Below are 26,290 nucleotides of genomic sequence, written 5' to 3'. Positions count from 1 at the left end.
TACTTCTTTTGCTGAAAACGAATTGTTTGTCTTGAAAAGGCGAATGGCTTATAAAAGCTTTAGTTGCTTAACGGACACACTTCAGGGCAAAAATTATCATATAAGGAATATCATCGGTTTAGAAAACATAAAATGAAAACAATATTAATCAGTGAACTTTCATTCATTTATTAGCGAATTTCATTGCAGCACGAGATTTTACTTGCTTCAAATTTTAAAAATTCTTTTTGTTACTCAATATTTCCTTGTTGCCAAATAGTCATGAATGAGATCTAAAATATACAGTTGTCAATAATAACCAACTTTATTTTCTCTCTACCTTTCTCTTTCTCTCTATGTATGTAAGATAAAAATATGAAAGCAAACTTCTAATATTAATTCGCAATAACCCCTTTTATTCTTTATTTTAATTTCGGTACTTCCCCTGTCTGCCCTAAAAATAGTAACTATTTATAATACATCAATGGAAACTGCATCATTTCAAAGTTAATCCGCATCGTACTATCCTAGGTAACACTTATGTAACTATCTCATATAACTGTCTTATGAACCAATCAATCACTGAATAAGATTTCTGCTGAAACCAAAAATTCTTTTCTCTCACTTCTACGTTTTTGTTTTGAATGGGCACTTTGCTTCTTATCTGCATCAAAGAAACACGTCGCCGCTCACTTCGCTGTATTGTCCATTGTCTGAAGATGTCCTACGCTATCAACAATGTCGAATGTATATTGCGCACATAATGACGTGAATCACATTATGCGTCTTAAGAATTAGCTTTACCCAATAATAAAATTATGCTACGTCTGTTTGTAAGTGTTGTTGAGGCTTGAACTTATGCAGAAACTTTAAATACTGATCAATATCGTTTTATTTGTTTTTTGTTGTTTTGAGAATGGCTACAAAATGATTATTCATTTTTTTTTTTTGTCTTAGAATGGCAACAAAAGGCTACTGATGTTGTTATTCTAAGAATTGTTTACATTTGCTAAAACGATAATAAAGATTATTTTTAATTTAAAATGTAGATTAACGTTATTTGAAGAAACGGATGGTACTTTTTCGCCGGCACAAATGTCGCCAAGCACAACATACAGTATACACATAAAAAATGTTAACAAATGTTAGTTCTAAGATTTTTTTATTTTGAAGGCATAAACATTTTAATACCGTTTAAAATTTTGTAAAAAGGCAATAAATTTGTAAAAAGACATTAATTTAAGAATTTATTATCCTTTTATGGTTCAGCATCCTGATTCGGCGGTTCATATCACGTGATCCCAAGTGATCTCATCTCACGCAGACTACGCTACAAAAATCTAATTCTCTCAGTAATTATCTACATTAATTTCAAGTTAAATCTAGATTTGGAATGCAAGTTTAAATGCAAGAATTATTTCAATTCGTACGAATAGCTTACTCAAAAATTATGTAAAACCGCAGTGCTTTACTTCGCTAGTGCATTCTCATTAGAATTGATGAATTTAACCCTTGACTTTGCCTTTTCTATATTTTCGCCTTCGATTGAGCGGTGTGATTGCATCCTAATTGACTTAATTACCGCGAATAGCCTTAGGTCATAAAATTGAACTATCTGGTAAAAATTCTATCTAATTGTATGCAATATTGAAAGAAACAATCAATCTGATAAGAAATTACTGCGACTTCTTTTGAAAACGAAGCTTAAAAGGTTACCAGCTAAGATATTCCGTTTGGCATCAGTTGTACCATTATTGGTGACTTTATCGGCTGCGCCGGCAAAACGAAAAAGTACCAAACTGATTTCTAATTATAAAAATTAATTTGGAGTCAGGAACCAATAGTGTCACCATTCCATCTGCACAATAAATCTCTCCAACTATTACACATACACACATACACATATGCAAATACTAGGAATTTTATTTCGATTTCAATGAATTTCAATTAATTCAATCTCTTTCTCTCTCTAGCCCACCAGCGGCCGAGCCGTAAAGTCGCTGAACACTGGTAGTTCGGTTCGAGACGGGCTGGCTGCATGGTCGTTTTCGTGGCTTTTCCCATGTGTAACGTTATTTGAAGAAACGGATGGTACTTTTTCGCCGGCACAAATGTCGCCAAGCACAACATACAGTATACACATAAAAAATGTTAACAAATGTTAGTTCTAAGATTTTTTTATTTTGAAGGCATAAACATTTTAATACCGTTTAAAATTTTGTAAAAAGGCAATAAATTTGTAAAAAGACATTAATTTAAGAATTTATTATCCTTTTATGGTTCAGCATAAAAGCCAGTTTCCCTTAGAAAGTCCTCCACGAAGGCATCCCTCCCTTTAGGCAGATAGCCCTCGAGGCTTTGCCAGAATCACATACACTCTCTGTATATATATACACATATAAATACATACACACACACACATATATATTGTTTCAAAAGAATAATCATTTCTTTATAATTCAATTTCATTTAAAATTTAATAAACTTTAAATTTGCTTTTTATGAATAGAGAATGCTTGTTAAATTCAAATATATAATATACTAGAACGGCCAGCGGTCATACGAAATGACCGCTGTTCTAGATATTATAAATTGTAATTAAAATGATTTGTGCAAAGGTGTCTGCTTATTTAACTGAATTACCCAGGGCAGGCGGCGAGGACGCCCCTTTGCTTACTGCCCCACGGGGTTTCCACGGGGTTCTTCTACTTGCTTAATTGCTCAAAGTAGAGTGCAATGAGGGAAATCACTGGCGGTACATTTCTTAAGAGCCACCGCTAGCTCAATCAATAAAGGTGATTTAAATAATGAAATGTTAATTCACATATCAAAGATCTCTTTGTACACAACATTTCATGTGTATATCTTTCCATCATTTTTAAGCTCGCCTTGCAGAGGACCATCCATTATTTTTAATTTTACGTCCGTTCTTTCACGAAATCTTGAACAGACAACATAAGGTTGACCGTGTTCAAATGCAGGCTCAGGTAAAAAAATGCCAATACGCTTAAGCGTTTGGCCCTGAGACTTATGGATGGTCATAGCAAAGGCAAATTTTACAGGAAATTGTCTACATCTCAATTGAAACGGCAACCCTGTGCCGTGGCAACTTCACCCCATTGGCTAGTACAGTTACGCAAGCAACCAATAAACTATCGGCGACAAACAGACACTTAAGCCGCAGATATATATATATATATATATATATATATCTGCGGAGCACACCGTTGGATTCCGCAGGTCCGTGGCACGCCATTTTGACCATCCATTCGCGTCTTCTTGAGACTTTAATTAGCCGACATATTAAAAACTTATTTTTCCCTACGTTTTTCCTACATTCTCCACTTTCTTGGGTTTTTCCTACTAGAGGGATTAGGCTATGTGCCAAATTTTTTGTTCTCGAATATCTATGGAACGGCACCGAATTGAAATTCGAGATGCGTATCCTCGGATTCCAAAAAATTCTCCGAATCCATTGATACCGTTCTCATCTTCGTACAACTTTAATCAGCCGAGATATTAATTAAAAACTGCGGAAACGCTAATTTCCGCGCTAATTTTTCCGAGTGGCAACAGTAAACTATTGGCGACACACACTTTAGCCGCTTATATATATAAAGATATATATAATTTATTTGCTAAAGTAATATTGATTATATTATCTTATATTATCTCATATAAAGTTTGTAGAATGTACATTAATGAAGTAATCCAGAAAGCATTGAAATTTAATCTCGAAAATAATACTTTTAAAGAAACTCGAATTTAAATCATGAAGAATAGAAATAGAAACTTTTAAAATGAAAATTAATAAACCTAGTAATTTCGATGCTTCTGGGTTACTTCATTCAGATGCATTCTAATAACTTTATATTAGGAGATAATATAACCAATATTACTTTAGTAAATACACTATTATTATCTTACTTTGCAGCTATTGCGCAAGTATTTAGGAAATTTATTTCGATTCCAATGAATTTCAATTAATTAATTCAGTCTTTGATATATATATATATAGTATGTAATGTTACGTGCGTACTGGTTTGTAATATATTGAATGCATACAGAACCGATGAGTGCGAGATAAAAGTTATTTTACCGAAAGAAACACTTTACAGTTCTGGAACTTTCAACAAAAATATTCCTACAGCTCTTCACAATATCACAGAGTACAGTGTCAGTAGTTACACTTCAAACTACTAAGAACATTAAACACAACGTAATGCAGAGCGCATCTAAAGAGCGAAGCTAACACAAAGATATCTCAACACTCCGAACTCACGCTGAACTAAACTCCTGAGAGCAGATACTCTTCCGGTCTTATATAGTTTTCAGCCGGCCGCCAAGAAATCTCTAGGACTTTCGACTTCTCGAAATTACTGGAACGCATATGACGGCCGGACACGGCTGCAGTTACATAAAGAATCAATTACAATACCCAATACAGTTATACAGGGACTGGACCAAAATGTCGCCAAATGAGCGACAAGTTTGGTGACTTTGGGGGTTTTCTTGCCAAATTTGAAGATCGCCAGATATGCGATATTCTCGCCAATTAAGCAAGATAGCCATTTACTCAATGTTAAATAAACTTCTTCCCGTATTCTTGCTTTTCCGGCAAAGCTTCGTTTCTTTAGATTTCCATGTTGAATTACACAAGCTACAATTTCACATATAATTTCACTAAAATTATACACTTATATGCTAAATTTGTAACACTGCCCCTTTCCCAAGGACTGAACATCCCACGCAGTACCGTTCTTGACAGCAAGCTATACTTATAACAATGCAGTATTAAAAAAATAATTTCAAAAAATAACATAAATCAAATACTAAATCCAAAAATAAATACAGAAATTTACAAATTAATATATAAATAGTATCATAGTTGTAATATACTATTTACATTATGTACAGTATGGGAATGTACTATGGTCATAGTAAGGGGCTGGCCTATCGTAATGAACGATTTTAGGCTTAGAACTGGATGACTTTCGGATCCGAACTACGACGCCGTTGAACCTCTTCAGGAGTGTGTAAGGACCATCCTAGGGTCACTATAGCTTAGGAAAAAAAATCCTTTCATAAAACAGGATTCCACACCTTGTCACCTTCGTTGAATCGATAACCTGTAGCTCTCGTGTCGCATCGGGTCTTCATCTTCTCTGCCGCCAAGCTGACTCGCGTTCATGCAACACTGTGCAACACTTCAAACCGTGCCTGGAGAACTTAAATAGCCTCTAAAAACAATGGTAACTACTTGTGGTGACATATTCCTGGAGCCTCTGTATTCATCTCGCTATCTGGCTTTCGGGATTCTTGCAATTTAGAAGCCTGGTCAATTATGCATGATATTGTATGAACATTTTCTGCTGCCAATTCTTTAATTTTGATCTTTAGTTTAATCTTAGCAGGCAATATTGTGGGATCATATTTTTCCGAACCTTTTAATTCACTTTTCCCGGCTCGTCTATGAATGCTTCTACTTCTAAATCATGGCTTTTCAAAATCTGCTCCTTCGTCTCTAATAGTTCCAGTAATTCTGATAATGAACTTACGTTTTCGGCAGCTTCATCGAGCTTCTATACTCTTTTAACTAGTAGTTTAGTAACACTAGCACGAACGTTACATCTCTTTTCAATTATTTTCGAAAGCTTATCCATATTAACTCAGAATTTGTAAGTTCAAAAGATCTTACCTCCACAATCGGGGATGCAGAAATGTTTTACGTATCCAAAACCCAAATAAAGTGTCCAAACTTCTCAGAATTATAATCCAGTAATGACGAATTACTTCCGATATTCCACATTCCCTGCTGATGCATCAAATATTGCATCTAATGGCCCGTGTGTCTAAAGGTGCATCAAAGAGGCTTTCGAAAACACTAACAAAATTTATTTACAAGAATATATAACAAATTCAAATAGTTGAAGATATTAATTCAGAAGTCAAACAACAAAAATTAGCGTTATATTTTCAAAATTTTCACAGGACTAGTTTCGATGGTTTTACCGAACCACCATCTTCAGCTGCAAAACCGTAAATGAACAAGATAGGAAATAATGATTAGATAAGATAAGGAAACCTGGACAAGAATAAGCAAGTGGCGCCATCTGTTGATGAAACCAGAACTAAAATATAATTTCTTTAAAGGCCAAAGGCAAAGATGGATTGGAATTAGGATCGTTAACTAGAACAGAAAGATTTTTTTTGAATGTGAAATACCTCTAGAAAATCCAGTTCTCCAATGGAAGATGTTTTTTGAATAATTTTGGCAGCAGAAAAATTGAAAGTGGGATTTTCGGACCAACAACGTTGAGCAACAGAAGACTTCTGTGTTTCCTTTTTTCTAACATATACCTCATGTTCCTTGACGTGAAATTTTAAGGCTCTCCTAGTTTGGCCAATGTAAATTAAACCACACTGGCAAGGAATCCTATAAATAACCCAGGAATTCATATCCGGAATGGGGTCCTTGAGTATGGAACTCGGAATTTTATTGATGGGAGAATAAACAACCCGAAAGTTAAATTTCTGCAAAATATGTGCAACTTTATAGCTAACTGATGGAAAGAAGGGAATGAAAACAGAATTTTTATAATCTCCTAAAACAAGAGTGTGCCTTTTAGTGTATTCAATTTCCTATCTTGTTCATTTGCGGTTTTGCAGCTGAGGATGGTGGTTCAGTAAAACCATCGAAACTATTCCTGTGAAAATTTTGAAAATATAACGCTGATTTTTGTTGATTGACTTCTGAATTAGTATTTGTTCGGCATGTTATTGTGTCTTAATTAGTTGAAGATATATTATTAGGTATCTCCGCCTTCCACATCCTACACTTTTAGAATCCTGCCTGCCACTGGCTATTGGAACATACACGTATCCTGCCTGCCACTGGCTACTGGAACGTACATAGCGCTCTCTAGCCGAATGGCACGAGAAATACGTAACTCATGAACTGTGAAAGGCAGAAAATTTCTGCCGTAGATATAATGATGGAAATGTTCTATTGCTTTAACTATGGCGAGCAATTCTTTCCTGGTGATACAGTAATTCCTCTCCGCTTCAGAGAGACGCTTGATCCAGTATCCTATATCACGTTCTGGACCGTTTATTTCTTCGGACAAAACAGCGCCAACGCTCTCATTGCTCGCAATCGTGTCAAGATTAAATTGTTTTGTCGAGCTGAGGTCACTTTTGGTGTTAGCAGAATTTAAAGCCTCCTTCAATTTGTTAAATGTATCCTCACATTCTTTGGTCTACAAAACTGGTTTGTTTCTAATCATGCAATGAGCATGCATCCTCTCAGAGTCTTATTCTGTACTACCTTAAGTTCGTGGAAGGTCTGCCTTTGAGGATGACGCGTAGCATGACATTGGTATAGCTATGTCTTTTTGTTGAGTGACAGACCAGAGTAATTTCCTAGAAGTATAGAGAGTTGATTGACGATATCACAAGTTTTCTATATGATAAGTCCATGCGAGCCTTTGGTTAATGATAACCCCTAAATAATTTATATTATTTGCACGGTTCACTATTTTCCCAAATAAGTAGAAGTTGCTCAATGCTATTTTCCGAATCTTGCGCCTTCTTACCATTAGAAGTTTAGATTTTTAAGCGTTTATACTGATTCTCCATTTCCTGCCCAAGTCTTCTAAATCAAAGTTCTAGAATTTGGAGATGGCTTTACTGGGTGGGACAGAGATCACGGCTACCGCCGTATCATTGGCCTAGCAAGCTAACATGGAGTTATAATCCAGTTTATCTCTGGAAAAATTGGTTACGTAAAAAGATAGAGAATGAGCGTAACACCGGAACCATGGGGTAGCTCTGCAGTGATGTTTTTGAAGGCTGAATAGACATTTCTTTGAGTTATACTAAAAGTTCGGTCACTGAGGAAGGAATTAGCCAAATTTCTAATTTAAGCATTGTTGAATTCGGGATATAAAGAATTATAATTGTACAGAAGAAATAAACACTTATTTACAAAACATGCAGTCACAAATTCAACTGCAAACAAAATAATTATAAAAGTTTTTGCTAAAAACTACAAATAAACAAATAATTAAATAAAACAACACATAATATCGCACTAATACACAAAAGCAACCATGCAATCAAAAGGGTTTTAATATTTGCAGAAATTTACAGTAATATATATGTTTTATTTAGATTTGAGAATTCTTATTGTTTACTGTTTAAGTTTTGTGCAGTATTTTTTTCTTTTGGTCAGATTTCTTTTTCTTTTATTTGGTCAGATCGGAGCAGTCCGTAATGAGTTATTAAAAAGATTCAAGAAGTTAATAAAAATAGTCATACTTTATTTTATTGTATGCGGTTTTTCTCCCGCCTTTTTGGCATGCCTTCGTGGTGTGGTGGTCTGCACGCTGGGCGCGTATTCCAGAAGTCCGTGGTTCGATTCCGGCGAAGGCGTTGCATATTTTTTTAATGTTGCCAGCTTCCAACAAGTTCCTAATGTCTTTACATTTGCATTCTTTATTTGAGTTATATAAAAAATTTTAATGGCCTTACATTATTATAATTAGATTTATTGTGCAATTACTTTTGATGTATAGTCATCCAGCTATTATTTATAAACGTGGCTCCGTGGAATTATTTCGAATACTCCTTTTTACTCAATAAAATATAGACATAGCCGACTAATGTACACATTTTTATACTTTTCTCAGTAAAATATATGCAGCTAAATTTTCTCAATAGGCCTAATCAGCATTTTCAAGCATACTTTTCAAATTTTCATAGCATTGCAATTAACGATAAAGAGAAATGCCAGGGAATATGTTAGTAAGATCGTCAAGCGGACCACAGCGTTATTATAATAGGGATGTTAAATATAAAAAAAAAAAAAAAAAAGAGGTGAAATTACATTAATTCTTAACGGTTGGATATAATACGACTTTATTCTTAATGCTTAACACAAGTTTCGATTTGATTATAATTAGATAAAATATTAGATAAAATAATTCACTTTCACTTTTGGCGTTAGGCAAAGTACACGCTTCACTTATATTACATAAAAATCATACGATAGACTATTAATTTTGAAATGGCATACTTAAGAAGGATTTATTACAAGCGTTTCATAAATTTTAGAGCAGAAAGGAAAAGTAATCAACTGAAAAATCCGATTTTTAAGGGCTATTTCAAATTAAAACTAAAATTTTATTTTACATACCACTCATAGACTTCAGAAAGAAAAAAGGTTTCGTGGGGGGGGGGATAATAAAAGCCTTTTGATGAAAATGCTTTAAAACAGGAGACAGGGAATACAGCAACATTGTGTTGAGAAACTACATAATTAAAAATTAATTTTATAAATTATTAGCGCAAAAATTTGAAAAAGTACAGACCATAAATTCCGATCATTGTATTTCCCGACTAAAGTTCCCGAAAACAGTCACAGCTCTTTAAGATTTCTCTTAATCTTAGATTCCTCTTGAAATTTCAGACATTCAGTCCAATTTGCATAAAAGTCTATGTTTTCGTCAAGTGTCTAAATGTCGTCAAAATTCGTCAAATGTCTATCACTATTCTTCAAGGAAGGCCTTTCAGTTTTTTCTCATTTTATAGCACAGTACTGTAACATTTATACATATTTGATACTTATTTCAATACATAAGCATATATTTTTAATAATTATAAAACACATAAATTTATAACAATCTAATTTTCCTATTTACAACCTACATTTTATCATTATAAATACTGTAATATCTCATTAAAATTAGATTTTCATTCTTACTGCTAATTCATTTTCATATCAATTGTTAATCACTAATAGATGGCTCAAAAGTTCAATAGTCCACAGAATATTACAGCTCTTTTGAAGCAAGCATGGCAGCTCAAATAGCACAACAGGTGCGCCTATTATTCAGTAATTACAAAAGTACTTTACACATACTCCAACTCGGAGGGAGTCAACCACTAGCTACCAGGCCGCAGCCCTGGGCAGCTCCGGCTGAGCAGACGACATTTATAAAATGCAAAAAAGAGATATACATATGCATACAAGGCACTTGAAGAAGAGTACAACAATGTACAAAGAAATATATACATGTGCATACAAGGCACTTGAAGAAGAGCACAACAATGTACAAAGAAATATATACATGTGCATACAAGGCACTTGAAGAAGAGTACAATCAAAATATATGTATATACATATAAATACAAACTCATGTACAGATATATATTACACACTTACATACATAGATATTCCGAAACAAATAAAAGTATACATACTCTCACTCATATTGATATATACACCCATACATATACGTTATCATGATAGTTAAAGTTTACAAGAAGCATGCCATTGAGGTACGCGTGATCCTTAGTATAAATTAGGTACCATAAATAAAAGATATAAACATGTACAGAGACATTACAGCATTCAGATACAGTACGAACTTTATGTATGAGAACCTGGCACAGCATAAATACAAAATTACATATTGTACATACATATCACATACTCTGTCGCTGACATATTGAACTAGCTTATATAGACTTTTATGACTACTATCTTCCAGTGTCAGAAGAGTAATTGTTAGTACAGTAGTCAATTACTGTTTTCAGTTTCCGCTGGGCAACTCTGTTACTTTGTGGTTAGGGGAGCCTGCCTGCGATACCGAAAGGCCTGGGTTCGAATCCCGGAGAAGGCATGGTTGTGACTGTCTGTCCTCTTCATCAGGGGCGTAGCTAGAGTTTCCAGCGCCCGGGGACAGCTGAAGAATTTTCGCCTCTTTCTGTGTGCCAAGAATGGAAAACATTTCATTAAAAAATTTCGTAGCATCAATTTGGCGCCCCTTGGATGCTGCGCTCGGGGACAGATGTCCCCCCTTGCCCCATCCTAGCTACGCCACTGCTCTTCATATTAAGCAATGGTGGCCCACCTATTAGGTGCATCCATAATAAAGAGACCACCACGTCTGGCCTTAGTATAGATTAATGGACTCTGTTACAAAACTATAACTGTTTACAACTGCCATTGGGGGAAAAAAAGTTTCACCCGGCAATGAAACAAAATCTAATATCCTAATTTTAATTCCTGTTTCTAGATCAAAAAGTCTAACAATTGTGGGAAATAAATTTTAATCTTTGTGGTTGGAAACATCATAATATATGGACATAAAATGTGCATTTATCTAATTCTTTCTGCAATTGTGAAAACAAATATGGTGAAAACACATTACAAATAATTGCTTCGGTTTTTGTCTGAAGCAATTACAAATAATTGCTTCGGTTTTGCAAATTTTCCGTCGTACAATGTTTTGATCATTTGCGACGTACAATCAATTGATCTGAAACTTTGATTGTGGTTTATGGTGTGGAAAGCAAATAGCCCTTCAGCTAATGCCAGCTGTTCCTCCGTTAACAATACATATTCCTTGACGAGACGTAACAACAATGATCGAACACCACCGAGTAAATCTAACTCGTTACATCGCCTAATTTAGTTTACTCTGCATGCATTTTATGTGTTTTTTTTATTTCTTTATATTCACTATAATAATTAATAAATAATAGGTAATATATTTTTACAGTACATTTAAAATAAGAAATGCGGATGTTTTCTGAAAAGCGGGGCATTTTAAAAAATCGGCTGGACGCGGGACAGTCCTTCAAAAAGTGGGACGTGTGGTCACTTTATCAATGTCAGTAATAGCAGAATTTCCCGCTTCATCAGCTTCTTCATTTCCAGAAATCACCTCATAGGATTTAACACATGAAATAGTAGGATATATATCGGGATTCGAGATAGAGATGTGATAGGTGTCAGTGTCAGTAATAGCAGAATTTCCCGCTTCATCAGCTTCTTCATTTCCAGAAATCACCACATAGGATTTAACATTAGGATAGCAAATAGTAGGATATATATCGGGATTCGAGATAGAGATGTGATAGATAGTATCTTGAATGATCGAAGAATTATGTTTAATACTTTTCATAGCTAGAATCGTGGATTGACTATCTGTATATATTTGAATTTTTTTTTTTTTTTTCGTTTTCGAGGGCCATAATTCAGCTTGGAAAATATTGTTTTGATTTCCAAGTTTAGCTCTTCGTATTATTTTAACTTGAGAATTTATATAACTAATGCATGCACATCCGACTCCTTTTATTTGAGCCATCTGTGTATGCGCATGGGTCTCTGGTTTGTGTGTCTTTTGCAAAACAGTTGATTTTTGTATTTACTGCTGAGTGCCTTCTGTATGGGTTACAGGGATATTCGTAATTGGAATATTCGAAGGCTATCTTTTATTCTGAAAGGTTTCAGATTTTAACGGTACAATATAGTGGTGGTACAGTATAGTGGTCCAGGTATAGTGGGATCGTTAAAAATCTGAAAGGTTTCAGATTTTAACGGTCACCCAAAAGGGTTTATTAAGATTTTTTACGCTCTTTCAGTCTACCAGTCTGCTTTTGCAATCACTTCTGCTAGCACATTTGTATTTTGTCTTTTTAGCTTTATTATCAAGCATCATTTTCTTCACACTTACACCACATGCAGTTCAATAATTAAATCACGAAATTTTTAAAAGCTACGTAGCAACATGTATTTAGAACTTCTGATGCAATGCCATATATTTTTTATATTATTTCAAACTTTTTTTTAGGTTAATATATGAATGTTCACTATTCTTAGAAAGACGACTAACATAAAATTGTGTCTTTATTAACTTTATGTGTGTTAACTTTATTTATTAAATATCATATTCTTTGCACTTACGCCACATAAAATTCAACAGCAAAATCAAAAAATATTAAAAACAGTATATGTTTAGAATTCTCGACAGAGTATTAGAGGTTGCCATACATAATTGTATATTCGCTACATCAATTCTTTAAAAGCAGCCCAACCGGGATAATGGTTAGCGACGCTAACTGCCGTAAAACTCGGAGAAGAATTCCTGTGCGGCATAGGGGAACTCAAAATATGCAGTGAGCCGAAAGTCCTCTCGAGAAGGTAATGGTAGGGAAAGACCCTCGGAGCCGCCTCCGCCGGGGCGCCTCCTCCATCAAAACTGGGGGCGGAACTGAGCAAAGTCGTACTGTAACCAGTATGGTGCTCAAGGTACTTGCCAACGGCAGGCGCAATCTTGCACTTCTTTGACACGATAAATTTCGTGGGCTTGTTCTGATGTTACTGTCAGACAAGTGAGATTAGTCACACCAACAACAACACCTATCTTTGAAAGCTAGCCGTTCGCACCGCCAGCCGCTTACAATAGTTATAAAAAGAACAAGTATAGTATAGTGGGATTTTGATGAGTCCAGCTAGTATAATTTCACAAAAATATTAAATATGTCTAATTAGACATAAATCAATCGCATTAAAAAGCAGAAAAAAGTATTGTAACTGTGATCATTGCTTTTAAATCACTGATATAAATATTTAGTTTATAACTCAATAACATTCCAGATCCAATTTTGACAGTATCCTATTTATTAGTTTTTAGCTATTAATTTACTGAATGGCAACACGTTGGCGAGTGGAAGACAGAAGTATTTTATTTCGAGCCGAAACCATTACTTTCATACAGCTGAGTTTGTTAATTAAATTTGAATGCTAAATATGTTACATTTTTCCGAATGGCAAGAATATGTTGGTTTATGATCTATATGAAAGTTCATCAACAGAGGGGACAACCACGCTCTGCTACCAAATGTTGGTTTGTGATTGGCATATAAATGATATTCTCTAAAGAATTATACACTTCTAATAAAAACACATTATAGTAATATATATAAAGAAAACTTTATTAAATTAAATTAGTCATAAGAAACCTTACCGCATTCTACAAAACCATAACAAACTCACTAGATGCCAGCTATATTTTTAACTCGTTCTTTTACAATTTTAGAAAATATCAATGTTGCCAAAATATTAAAACTTAAAATTATACTTTATAAACAAATATCAAAAATATCGTTACGTTTTTATTTCGAACAGTGTTGCCACTACTCAGTTTCAAATTGTTGAGTTTGTTAATCAAAAATTCACTAAAAACTTACAAAATATGAATTAAATAATACAACGAATTCAAATTTCGGGCTTCCAGGTACCCATATTCGGGTGGAGGACTACATTATTCAAAATTTGATTGCTCTCCGCACCGCTGTTTTATCACTTTGCGAGGGACATACATACATGAATGCAAATTTTTCATTACCTAATTTCTTTAAAAATGATACCAAGGGATAGATGAAATTTGGTGACAACAATCTGAAAAGAGATACGGCGTGTATAGTGAACCAACGTAAAATTCCGTTTCGAGACTAATTCGCCCCTTTTGGGTTAATAATAAAATTAAATCACTGAGAAAAAAAGAAGGAAAGAAAGAAAATCTGAAAGGTTTTAGATTTTGACTATCGCCAAAAGGGCTTGCTAATGTTTTTTTACTCCCTGACTGAGCTTGCAGTCTTCTGTTAAACTCACGTCTGCTAATCCTTCTGTCATTTTAGCTTTATAATTAAGCACATAATTTTCTCCGCATTTACGCCATATATAATTAAATTACAAAAATTTTAAAAGCAGCATATGTTTAGATTTCCGCACCCGTGTTAAGGGTTGGCTTACATTTTTCTATTCAGTCTTTCAGTTCATCATATCAATATTCAGTTTTCTTAGTAAGATCGCTTGTAAATTTTTTTCGTCTTTTAATTATTAACATTTTGCGTGTTCACTTTATTAAATATCACTTTCTTCGCACTTGTGCCGCATAAAAATCAATTCAACAGCAAAATATTTAAAAACAGAGCACCTTTAGAATTTCCGATAGACAGTCTCGCGCCCTGGAGATAAATATATTTTCTGCGTATAGTGTTGCCACTGCTTGCTTTCAAATTGTTGAGCTTCTAAATAAAAAATTCGTTTAGGTTCTAGCAAAAATGAAATATAAAATTCGAAATTCAGGTTAACATGTTCGGGTGGAGGACTACGTTATTAAAAATTTGACGGCCCTAGGTACCGTCGTTTTTTCACAATGAGAGGAACATACATACACATACGCAAATTCTTCATTATTTAATTTCTTTAAAACTAATACAGGGTGATAATATTTGGTGGCAACAGTCTGAATGTGATTCGCCGTTTATAGTGGACGACACAAAAAATCCCGTTTCGAGACTAATAGCCTTTTCGTGCTAACTTCCTTTGGGCTAATTATAATGATTTGTTTACATTTTACTCTGCATATCGTAGCACTTTAATAATATAGCTTTTGCACTGTATTTATGAAATTCCTGTACTTTTCTTAAACCACTTCATCTTCACAATTAAATCCTAAATTCCAGAATTTTATAAACAAATAAAACAGTTTCTGCTTAAAAATAAACTCAATAATACTATCAAAAACAAATAAAAAATTACATTTAGAGAAGCGGTTAAAAAGTACTAATTAAACATAATACGCCTAAATCATAAATTTTAATATGGCATCAGTACTTTAATGAATTTTTTGGGTGTTTAAAAGACACGATAGATATTTGATATGATTTATAATACAACAAAGTACTAATAAAAAGGACAAATACTGTATAAGTATAAAAATGCAATCTTGCTGAGCAGCTTAATTCATATTCTTGACTTTCTGATTTCTAAAGTGTATATCGTCTACTTAATATGCAAGAGATGCACACTATTTGGAATTAATTTACTGAACTGCCGCGCATAAACCGATTTTTTTTTTAAATCCATCTAAATAATTTTTAAAAGAAAGCTATTATTTTTCACATTTTACTTTGTCTATGAGGAAGATTTTTTTTTTTTTTTACTTAATTTGGAATTTACTAACAAAATTTTTAAATTAATAATAAAAAAGCGAAAACCTTACGTTTACTTTTTTTTGGTTTTCTTAAATTATAAAAGGCAGAATAAGCATTTTAAATAACTTTATTCCCATTCCGCAGACAGCAACAAACTGCAAATAACGCCGAGCTCAAAATAAAGGTCATTCACACTAGCCTAATAAAACAAACATACCCAATCCAACATACTACCCAGCACATGCCGGTTCAACACTAAGTAACAAATTCACCACTTTTTAATGTTTCATAATATTTTTATAAGAGTATTATATTAATACTACACAACAGAAATGTCATAAATGTAACGGCGAAACTGTCCATCCAATTTAAATACTATAATTTTAAATACATAAAAGAACAGGAAACAAACTAACATTACCTGTTATGCCGTGAAGTTCTCTGTTTTGAAAATTATGAATGAAATTTTGAAAGAAATCCTTCTTTACCAGCTTCGGAGAAATTTACATCTTCTTAACAATAGCCGAGATAAGTTTCATTATTTGAAATCCATGATTTGCATCACAGAAATGCGTAACAAACTGTACTTTCTAAGAGCCGTTCCTACTCTTCTATGCTGATCAGTGATCACTGAACTAAAGGTCATTGACACCTAACGGAGCTTACGGTCATAGAACTGGATGTACACACAGCTCAGCACGATCGCGGAGAATTGCGGAATATATTCTTGTCATTTTATAATTTTATATCAGAATGTGCATTGAATTTAGATCTAATTTGTGCTTTGTAAAATTTAAATAAAAAAAGCTTCTGTAGTAATAAATTAATTTCTCAAAAGACACGAATTTAGTTTTTTCATTCGCGTCATTTACTTTAGTTCGAATTGAAATAAATGAAATGTGTTTCTTTAATATTTCTTATATTAGATGGCGCCACGTGATAAGCCCTTTTTGTATGTAATGTTTTGAAACTGCTTAAGTAATATGGCAGTGTTTTTCTAAAACGTGTTTCTATGATGCATCATTTTTATTTAAAATTTTATATTAATCTCCAAAATTCAACATGCGACATCAAATTGCCAATGCCATAATATGAATGCTTGTTTCTTTTAAATATTTTTAAATTTTAAGCGCATGTATATGCATATATTAGAGTTATGTGCAAATTAATGTTTATAACGTTTTAGGCCTACATCAAATATGAAATTAAATATTGCAGTATGAGTGAGTGTTTAAATTATATATATAGTTTTTTTTTAAAATGGAGGATATACGAAACCAGTTTACTGTAGATATTATAGAAAGAGTAAGTAAAATTCTATATTACTGTGCGAAGTTTACAATTTTTTTTTTTTTTTTTTTTTGTCAGTGAAATTTTTTAAGATTTAAAGTGAGTATACTATGAAGCAGCTTTTAGTTTTCGTAAAATAATTGCATACTGTAATTACTGTGACATCCTTAAAAGTCATCATCTGAATTTAAAACTTACTTATATTTTGGTATAAATTTTAATTGTACGCTTATAAATGTGGATGGTCTAATACAACAAAATCTGATAAAACGAAATTTCATTTATATTTATAAAATAGGAAAGAAACACAATTATTTCCAAGTATGAAATGTTTTGATTTAACTATGGGGAAGTGTGTTATTATTTTTTAATATAAACCCGCAGGAATTATAGAAACATACGAAATTTTTCACTTTTCATCATTTTCTTTGATTATTTTTTCATTCATATTCTGATGTTTTCAGACCCTTCATCATTTTTACAATGATGTTCAAAGTCAGGCACAAGCTAATCAATTTCTTATGTTGGCTCAAATCTCTCCAGAAGCATGGGATTTTGCATGGCAGCTATTACATCCTTCAAAGGTAATTAATTATGTTTACCAAAAAGTCTTCAAGGAATAGATGTATGCAGTGTTAAGCATATCTGGTGATTTATTTACGTTTACTTCTTTTGTTCTCTGCAGTACTTATTATTAATATATATTCTTAACAAATAGAAAGATGCTACTCTTTGTCAGTATTAAACATTTTATTTACGTAATCATTATTCCACCTACAGTATACTTTGTGTTACTATTATTTTTAAAACCAGGTATCTCATATCTGTCAATCTCATCTTTTATTCACAAAATTAATTTTTCTCATATCTACTTGGATAGTAAATAATGTAATCACTAAAATATAGTTTTCTGCCATTTAATAATTTTGATTTTAAGGAAATTTTATTTTTTACTAAATGTACCTTTGTGATATTTTCAACAGAAATACATATAATTTTGTGTAAAATCCTTTATGGCATTAACATATGATGGCCTTAACGGCATACTTTATTGTAAGAGGAAAGGATAGTTTATTGACTAGGTTTAAAGTGAAAAATTATGAAATTGTATATTCATTGTACTTTCAGGATTCAAAGCAACAGCTGAAATAATGTTTTGATCATTTTTAATAAAGCCAAACGTTTTCAGCATAAAATCATTATCTTATTTTTGAATCAGTGTTTTGGGCAATAAGGAGTAAATTTATAAAAGTTAAAAATTTTGAGACAAATAAATTAATCGTAGCACCAAATTTACAGAACCAGCTTGGGCAATAGTTAGTTAACCTGTGAAGCCATTGGGCTATTTTTAACTGCATTACTTTTATGTTAATCATTACCTTTTACGTTAGGCCAAAAGTATTGGCTTTGTAAGCATGAATTGGTGCCATCTATGAACTTTATTTGAGCTAATGAAAGGGTCCTTTACACCCTTCGGTTGATCTTTACATTATGGTAACTTGGCGTTTTTTTAGCGAAAATTCGGCGACCAACTCTCTTACAGCAACCCTCTATTTTTTTTTTCCCGCCGCCATTTTGTCTTCACGAATTAAAGACATGTTTCTTTTCTTTTTATCTACTGAACACTTCTTCCAACAATCTACTAGCCGAATTACACTTATGCTAGAAATTTTATCTAACAAAATTGCTTAATCATGACAAATATTCACTGCAAAATTGGGAAAAAGTGCACAATACCATACTCCTTACGCGTTTTTCAAAATAACACATACACATAAACCATGTACACGCCGACTTATTTTTACTTAAAAAAACATCCCAGAATTGCACAAAAATGGCATTGCGCACACTCTTCACTATATCCATGTACACTGCTTTTTTCTCATAAATTAGAAAAATTTCACGAAAATACATGACAATTTTCTCAATCTTTAAACCCGGTAAAAAGAACATATATGAAATTACCTGATCGCGAAAAAGTATTTACCCTTTCCAAATATGAACATTTCCACATATAAAATAAATAAAATATCCAAAAACTTTTACCTCTAAATCATCTATTACATTATACACGTCAACAACGAATTCATACCGCAACCATTACAGATACTTAGTATCAGATATTTAAATTATTTCCATGCACGTTTACTTCAACTAAAACGTATACCAAATTCCTACAAACATAAAATTCACAAAATAACTATCATTTAATTAAAATATAATTAAATTCAAAAACACTACTTAAAATATAAATGAGCACATACATTAAATTAATACATACATAAATACCCATTTCGAATTCACTTTAGTTACGGCCATGGGATCCAAAAATTCACGAACACTGTTTCACACAACACAGAATAAAAATAAAAATACAAAATTTCCAGATTTTTTCCCAATTTACCCCCTTTTCCGATTAAAGAACCGTAATTCGTCCATTAATATCACTTGACATATCCCATGATCTCTCATTTCCCTCACACAAAATAATGCGTAATCGGAAGAGTACTGCTCACATTATTACCAAAGTCCCAGGTATATCTTTATCGCCTCCAAAATGTCGCCAAACTACCAGTTACCATATTGTAAAGATCAACCCACCCTTCTCCTGACTCAGTAGTATTTTAAAAACTTCATTGATTATTCACTAAATATTCTTCTAACCTTGAGCACAGTTTATGATATTTATGATAGCCAAATATACAAGACGTTATAAGTCTTTAGGAGCATTGAATCTGTATTAAAAGTTAGTTGCTTTGTTTAGGTGATATTTCTCAAACTTAACGCCGTTATCTTCTTTGTCCTGTATAGCCCTGTTTACATGAGGAGATATATTCCCTCATGTAGACAGGTAAAAATATGTTTATGGTTTCTCATTGGCGAAAACTGGTGATTTTTGGCAGTACATGGATACTGAATGTGTGCAATTCTTCGACTTGTTATTTTGGCTTCTGTAGCGGCGATAAGTACAAGTTTTGCATTTTATATAAATATTAAAATGCAATTTTTTAATGTAGAATGTATTATTAATTCCTTATGTGGCTTCTGAAATTATATTTTTCCATTATCTTATTACCAGAAGAGAGTGATTAAGTCATATGAATTTGCCATTTTTTTTTTTCAAACATGGCTTTGTATATTCATAGTATTTTTCTCTTTTCTCCCCTCCCCCCCCCCCCCCGAGGATAGGCAGTCAATTACTAATTGAAAAGTTTTTTGCTAGAGAGCACATATAAAAAAAGCTTCGAGTTGGATTTTTATAAAATGTATCGCATGACCAAAATTATTGCAGTGTGAAAGCATTTATTACATTTCTTAAATGAGACCATGAATCTGTAAGAGCAACCATTCAAGCAATAACACAGTTAATTAATGACTCTTTCTTTGGGGTTTTTTGTAATGTTCCACTAATTAAGCTTTTTGATTATAATTGAATTTATGATGATTTTCTTTTTAGTAAAGATATTTCTTATTTCAGTTTCAGTTTTTGTAAAAAAGTATAATCTTAACTTTCATTTTTAGTCATCTGAAGTCCAATTCTTTGGAGCAAGTACATTACATGTAAAAATTACAAAACATTGGAATGAACTACCTTATAATTTATATGAGCCTCTTAGAGAAAAGTTACTGCAAGCATTATTTACTCATATATCTGGTCCTCGACTCATTCTTACAAGACTTTGCATTGCGGTAAGTTTCAGCTTTAGTATGTCGAATTCATATTTCTATATTTTCTCCCTCTGTGCGAGGGTTCTTTTTTTGCAATGTTTGGTTATGTTTTATGTGCAATAATTTGCAAGTATATTAATCTTTATTTTTTAATTTGTGTAATAATATAAAGGATGTTATTTAGTACTTCCTGTAGTATGATATGTTTAATTATTGATATTGCAGAAAAATCATTCTTGTTCTCTTTTACAATTTGAGGTTCAAGGAAAAGCAAATCCTTTCTATTTTCTATTTTTTATTTTTTATTTTTTATTTTTTGGCATATAATTTAGCCAGTAATATTGCATATTTTGTTTGCACTGGGAATATAAAATTGTTGTTTGACATATAACAGTGTACAATAAGACCCTGCATAATGCTGTTTTGGTTTAACACTCTTTTATTTGAATTGTGGGATTCCCCAAAATTGAACGCAGCTTTAGGCCAAAGAATGGCTATGTAAAGAAGGAAAGGTTCCATAGACATAATGTAAACCAGTTTACTATTACGCCGTTGGAAAGCGGAAGAAGAAGAGCAAAAAGAACTTTCAGCAGCATTTCTAAAAACCAGTTTAACCACTATAACAGAAATTATGAATTATTATTAATTTATTGAAAATGCCCAAATTTTGAGAGGAGTTGAAAGGCAAGACAGGGTGTTATGGATGCCTTTGAATGATCTGAAATATAAACATACTAACTTAGAATTTTATTAATTTTTATATGTATATTTGTTTATTATGTTTCTATATTTGTAAGAAATAAATTTTTGTTTTATTGTTATAAAAAACATAATAAATTGAATGGTAAAATTCCTGAACAATTTTCCAGTAACCCCATTATTTGCATGATGAGATAACCTTGTTTAACACTATTTCATATTATCCTCTACTTTGATGGAACATATACGCCACGTTAAGCGGGGTCATATTGTACTTGCTTTAAATCGTAGCTGTAAATTATATGTTGTGCAGTGAGGGTATTGTAGAATCTCTTTTAACCATTACCAACTGGACCTAGCCAATTTTGGATAAGAGATTTTTCTGGATAGTTGAGTATATATATATCTGGATATTATCTATTTTGTGCCGCCCACCAGCGGCCGAGTGGTAAAGTCGCTGAACACTGGTAGTTCGGTTCGAACCACGCGAACGGGCTGGCTGCATGGGCGTTTTCGTGGTTTTCCCCATGTGTAACATGTATACGAGCCAGTTTCCCTTAGAAAGTCCTCCACGAAAGGCATCCTTCCCCTTAGGCAGATAGCCCTAGTGTGCTTTGCCATAATTAAATACACCATACACCACACCTATTTTGTGCCACCTCCATTCTAGATATTGCACCTGTAAGAATTGTAGCACATAGAGTTTTTGGCCATGTGTTTAGATCTTTCAGCCACAATTAAATAATATCAAAAATCATATAAATTATTTAAAATTGAAACACATACACATGATTTTATATTTTATGAAAACAAAGTTAAACATTTAAAAATTACCTCATATATTATTACATAAAAATCTCAAATTTCTTAAGACCATGGCATATAACTTCGAATGTCCATCTGCTGACAAATTGTCACCACAGTTTTAAATATCTGCTAAGATTTTTAAACAGATTTAGATTAATATATGATGTCTGCATGCAATATAATCTGCATCCAATACATAATGCATGCTAATGTGCATGCAGTAAGCTTCTTACCATCATGTATTGACATAAATTAATATTTCTATTAATAAAGTCTGCAATGTTTCATCATTATCATCTTAAGCCAGTAGCAGTATTGTCTATATTCCCATTGCACACCATTTTTTACTAACGCTTACGTTCTTCGAACATGTAACTAAATCCAAGATGCTGCCCTTGCATACCCAAATGTATTTTAAAACCAAGATAATCTTTGTCATTGGACTTGCCATCTCTGAACATAAGCATATGCCACAATATGTAGTAAAGTGATATTCATTACAGCTTTTCAATTAATAGATAAAGTAAATATGGTTTCTCTCAAATATGAACTGTTCCTGAAAATCATAGATGCTACCTTCGAAGTTCACACACTGAAGCATACAAAGGAATCTGTAGTTCATCATTATATTTTGATATGTAATATCTTGAATCATTGGTTGGCTAAGGCGTGTTATGTTGAGCGGAAATATAACCCAAATATTTTACACATTTCAGTCTTCAGTTTGTTAGCGCATGACGTATTTTTAATCTCGTATACCTGAATTTCAGATTTATGTTAAGACCCTCAAAAGTGCATTTATTTTGATATTGTCTTTTAATTGGATGGTAGTTATGAGAGATTTTACTGTATGCAATTACAAACTGGTACAAGTCTGATATACGCCCTAATTTCACCAAATGTAGCGATATGTGTTCTGCGCTGGTTTTTGACGTGATTGCGTGTTATATGGCAACCCTGTTGACGTTGAAAAATCTTTCGCTGGAGTTCGTTGGTTCCCATCATGCTTTGTGTCTGAGAAGCTAGGGGGGAAAGATTTAATGGTGAAAGTTGTTGAATTGAAGTTCGGCATAAGGAAATATCGTCGTTGCCATCCTGTTGAGGGGCAATGGGTATTTGGAGGTGTGGAAATAAGGTATGGGAGATTATTTTTAAGCCCCGTTCACATGCAATGCTCCTTCACACAGCTGCCATTAGAAAGAGGAGAAAAAGGAGACATGAAAGAGTTTCGTCTTTAGGACCCGTTCAGAAGACAACCCTCTGCCTTCCCCTTTACACCAAAACCCTCTGTGAACAATCACGTCTCCGAATTGGCAGATTTCTAATACTGTTTACACATTTTTAACGTTGTTTATTGTTGTTAACTTTGTAATCTGTACTTTCGCAACTGGTACCTGAACTTTCGTAATGGTTCCTGAATAACATATGCTTTTTAATTATTATTATTATATTTTATAAGCTGTTATCTTGGTGCTTGTTGCTATGGTTAAAAGATGGTCATGGATTTTTAAACTGCTTCCCGATAAGATATAGAACTCAAACTTTGTGCTTGTGGATGTGGTGTCACGCTTTTGATTTTTAGAGGATTAGATTTTTTTCAAATTTAAAGTTGAAAAGACTTTTTGCAAATATTAAAAAATAAACTGAGAATCTCAGAATATTATAGTTTGCACCATAACGCACTGTGGATAAAAAAAATTAACTGAAATTTTTAGCGTAATTTTTTAAAAAAATATTTTGGAAGAATTTTAAAAATCGTTCATATTTTTAGACTTTTTGACGCCCATTAATTTTAAAATTTCATATCTAAAAATATATCGGTTACAAACTTCCGACATTTTCACAACTTATAAAACAAACTTTTCGCATTAAAAAAAAGGATAAAGGAAATTAATTGGACTATTTTTTTTTGAAAGATATGCAATGAAGCAGAATGGGAAATATTGGTTTTTCTTGGCATCAATTTGAAACATCGGTTTCAAAGTAATAATCTCATCATACCACACTATTTTTATGACATTATTTATGCTATATAAGTTGTTATTGTTGCCAGTTGTTAGTTCAGTGTGAGATTGGAGATATTTCTGAGTTAACTTTCTCTTAAGATGCGCTTTGCATTCCGTTGTGTTTAACGTTCTTATTAGATTGAAGCATAACTACTGATTATACTTAGTGATATTCTAAACGCTTGTACGAGTATTTCTGTGGAAAATTCCAGAACTTTGAAGTGTTTATGTTGATAAAATAAATTTAATTAAGCTGTCATCAGATTTGAGTGCAATAACAATCATTTATGAACTATTATCAATCTATTGCAAACCCGTACGCACGCAACAATATTATAATTAATTAATGTATTAAAATTGTTTTGAACGTGTTTTACAAAACAAAAACAGGTAAAGAAAAATTCTACTTGCGTTTTATGAGTTTTTGCAATTTTTCTGGCCACATAAGGTTTTAAAAAAAGGTTTGTAATTTATGTTTATATTTACCAATTGAATAAATAGCACTAGGTTTGATTTATATACATACTAGGTGTACCCGCCCGGCGTTGCCCGTGCATTTAGAAAATGCAGATAAGTGAATAGCGCAGGAATAGTAGTGTAGGACATGTAGACTGTCTCTCTCTCTTCCCCCCCCACAAGCTACAAAAAAGAAATGAATTGTAATTAATCGATTTAATGTATCATCAAAACAGCAAACTAACTCTAGAATAAAGAAATCAATTGTTACAATCGAACGTTATTTGAAAACAAATAATAATATCAGTGAGTCAAAAAAACCGTGATTAATTAATTATAAATAATTTTTTTTAAATTTTTCTAATTCAAAAATCGAAAATCGGGCTTCGAGGTCTGGTGGCCAGCCCCTTTGTGCTTCCGTATAAAAAATTCCAGGTCCCTGCGTGCGATAGATTTGGCTGGAGAGCTCGGTCAGGCAGACAGACAGACACATTACACTTGCTTTTATTATTATAGATGTGTCTATTGAAATTCAGTAATAAAATTTTAAAGATTTGAAATGATTAATTGTCTATTTAGACAGTTTGTATTCTTTAAATTACAAATGCAAACTGAGAAACTTTTTGCATTTTTTTCAATAAATCCTTTTACTTAAGTCCTAAAACATATACAGGTATGGACTAAATTTTTTATTAATTTTACTGCTTATTTAAAATTATGTACTTTATAGAAACAAGGATGGGTTTTGCAAAATACTGAAAGGAAAAATTATTTGAAATGAAAATGTGACAGATCATATTTGTTTTAAAAGATTTTAGATAAAAGTGTATTTTTATTTTTTCTCAGAAACTAATTCATTAACTGCAAAATCATTCCTTGAAGTTATTAAAAAGACTCTAATAAATACAACAACAACAACAACAAAAAAAAAAAAAAAAAAAAAAAACCTGGGGGGTGACATTGAAAATTGTAGGAGAAGAAAAAAATTTTAATTGTAAAATTTTTCTTCAAAAATTTAAATTAAAAAAATTACTAGCAAAAACTTTTTTTCAGCTTAAAATTATTTTGTCTCACAAAACCATTTAATAATATTCATAAAAAGTAGATGAAAATGCTTAAATTTAAAAAAAAAAAAAAATCATTCAAAAGGTATCGAGTTCCTTGTCACGTTGAAGCCAATATGCACTTGTCTTAACTTTAGATTTAATTTGAGCGATATTTCTGGAATACCTAGCATCAGATAACCTTGTCTGTATTTGTCTATAATTTCCGTATCTTGTACAGTTCTAATTTTTTGGGGTATGCTATCGCATCCCCAGACATCTATCAGCGCGATTGTTTCGCTGACAGTCCAGCGAGCAGTAACTAAAATTAAGTGAACCGCGCAATATAGTATGGGAAATCTCCCCATTTGCCCTGCTCCCGAGAGGTAAGGAACATTCAACCAAGTTCTACCTCCAATTCGGCGAGGCAGTTAATGCTTGTCCCATGTGAACGGGACGCGTAATGGCAAACCGCACATTGAGTTGAACAGTGTTAAACGAATGTCGCATACTGCACATGCCCAGAAACAAATTTGGCGTAATTATTAT

At 32.7% G+C, this 26,290-nt stretch overlaps 2 protein-coding genes across 5 annotated transcripts in view; one reads left to right on the top strand and one right to left on the bottom strand.

Moving 5' to 3' along the window:
• Positions 1 to 16,404, bottom strand: part of LOC118186453 (protein FAM151B-like) — an 84,141-nt gene extending 67,737 nt beyond the window's left edge. Inside the window, exon 1 of one of the 2 annotated variants that reach the window (XM_035356556.2) lies at positions 16,193 to 16,404. The gene's annotated coding sequence lies outside the window, so the exon portion shown is untranslated. The remainder of the gene's footprint in view (positions 1 to 16,192) is intronic. The other variant, XM_035356555.2, reaches the window with a different exon arrangement.
• Positions 16,405 to 16,730: 326 nt separating this feature from the next.
• The window catches only part of cdm (importin-13-like protein cdm), a 144,606-nt gene continuing 135,046 nt past the window's right edge, over positions 16,731 to 26,290 (top strand). For 2 of the 3 annotated variants that reach the window (XM_085818531.1, XM_085818530.1), the window contains exons 1-3: positions 16,731 to 17,076; positions 17,526 to 17,645; positions 20,584 to 20,751. In XM_085818531.1, the coding sequence (XP_085674657.1) occupies positions 17,032 to 17,076; positions 17,526 to 17,645; positions 20,584 to 20,751 (333 nt within the window). In that variant the 5' untranslated portion in view covers positions 16,731 to 17,031. The remainder of the gene's footprint in view (positions 17,077 to 17,525; positions 17,646 to 20,583; positions 20,752 to 26,290) is intronic. The other variant, XM_085818532.1, reaches the window with a different exon arrangement.

The sequence above is a fragment of the Stegodyphus dumicola genome, chromosome 6 (assembly GCF_044657685.1).
Source record: "Stegodyphus dumicola isolate Sdum_Otavi_A_Nest chromosome 6, ASM4465768v1".
NCBI classification, from domain to species: Eukaryota; Metazoa; Arthropoda; class Arachnida; order Araneae; family Eresidae; genus Stegodyphus; species Stegodyphus dumicola.
This window is presented reverse-complemented; position numbering and strand designations above follow the sequence as displayed.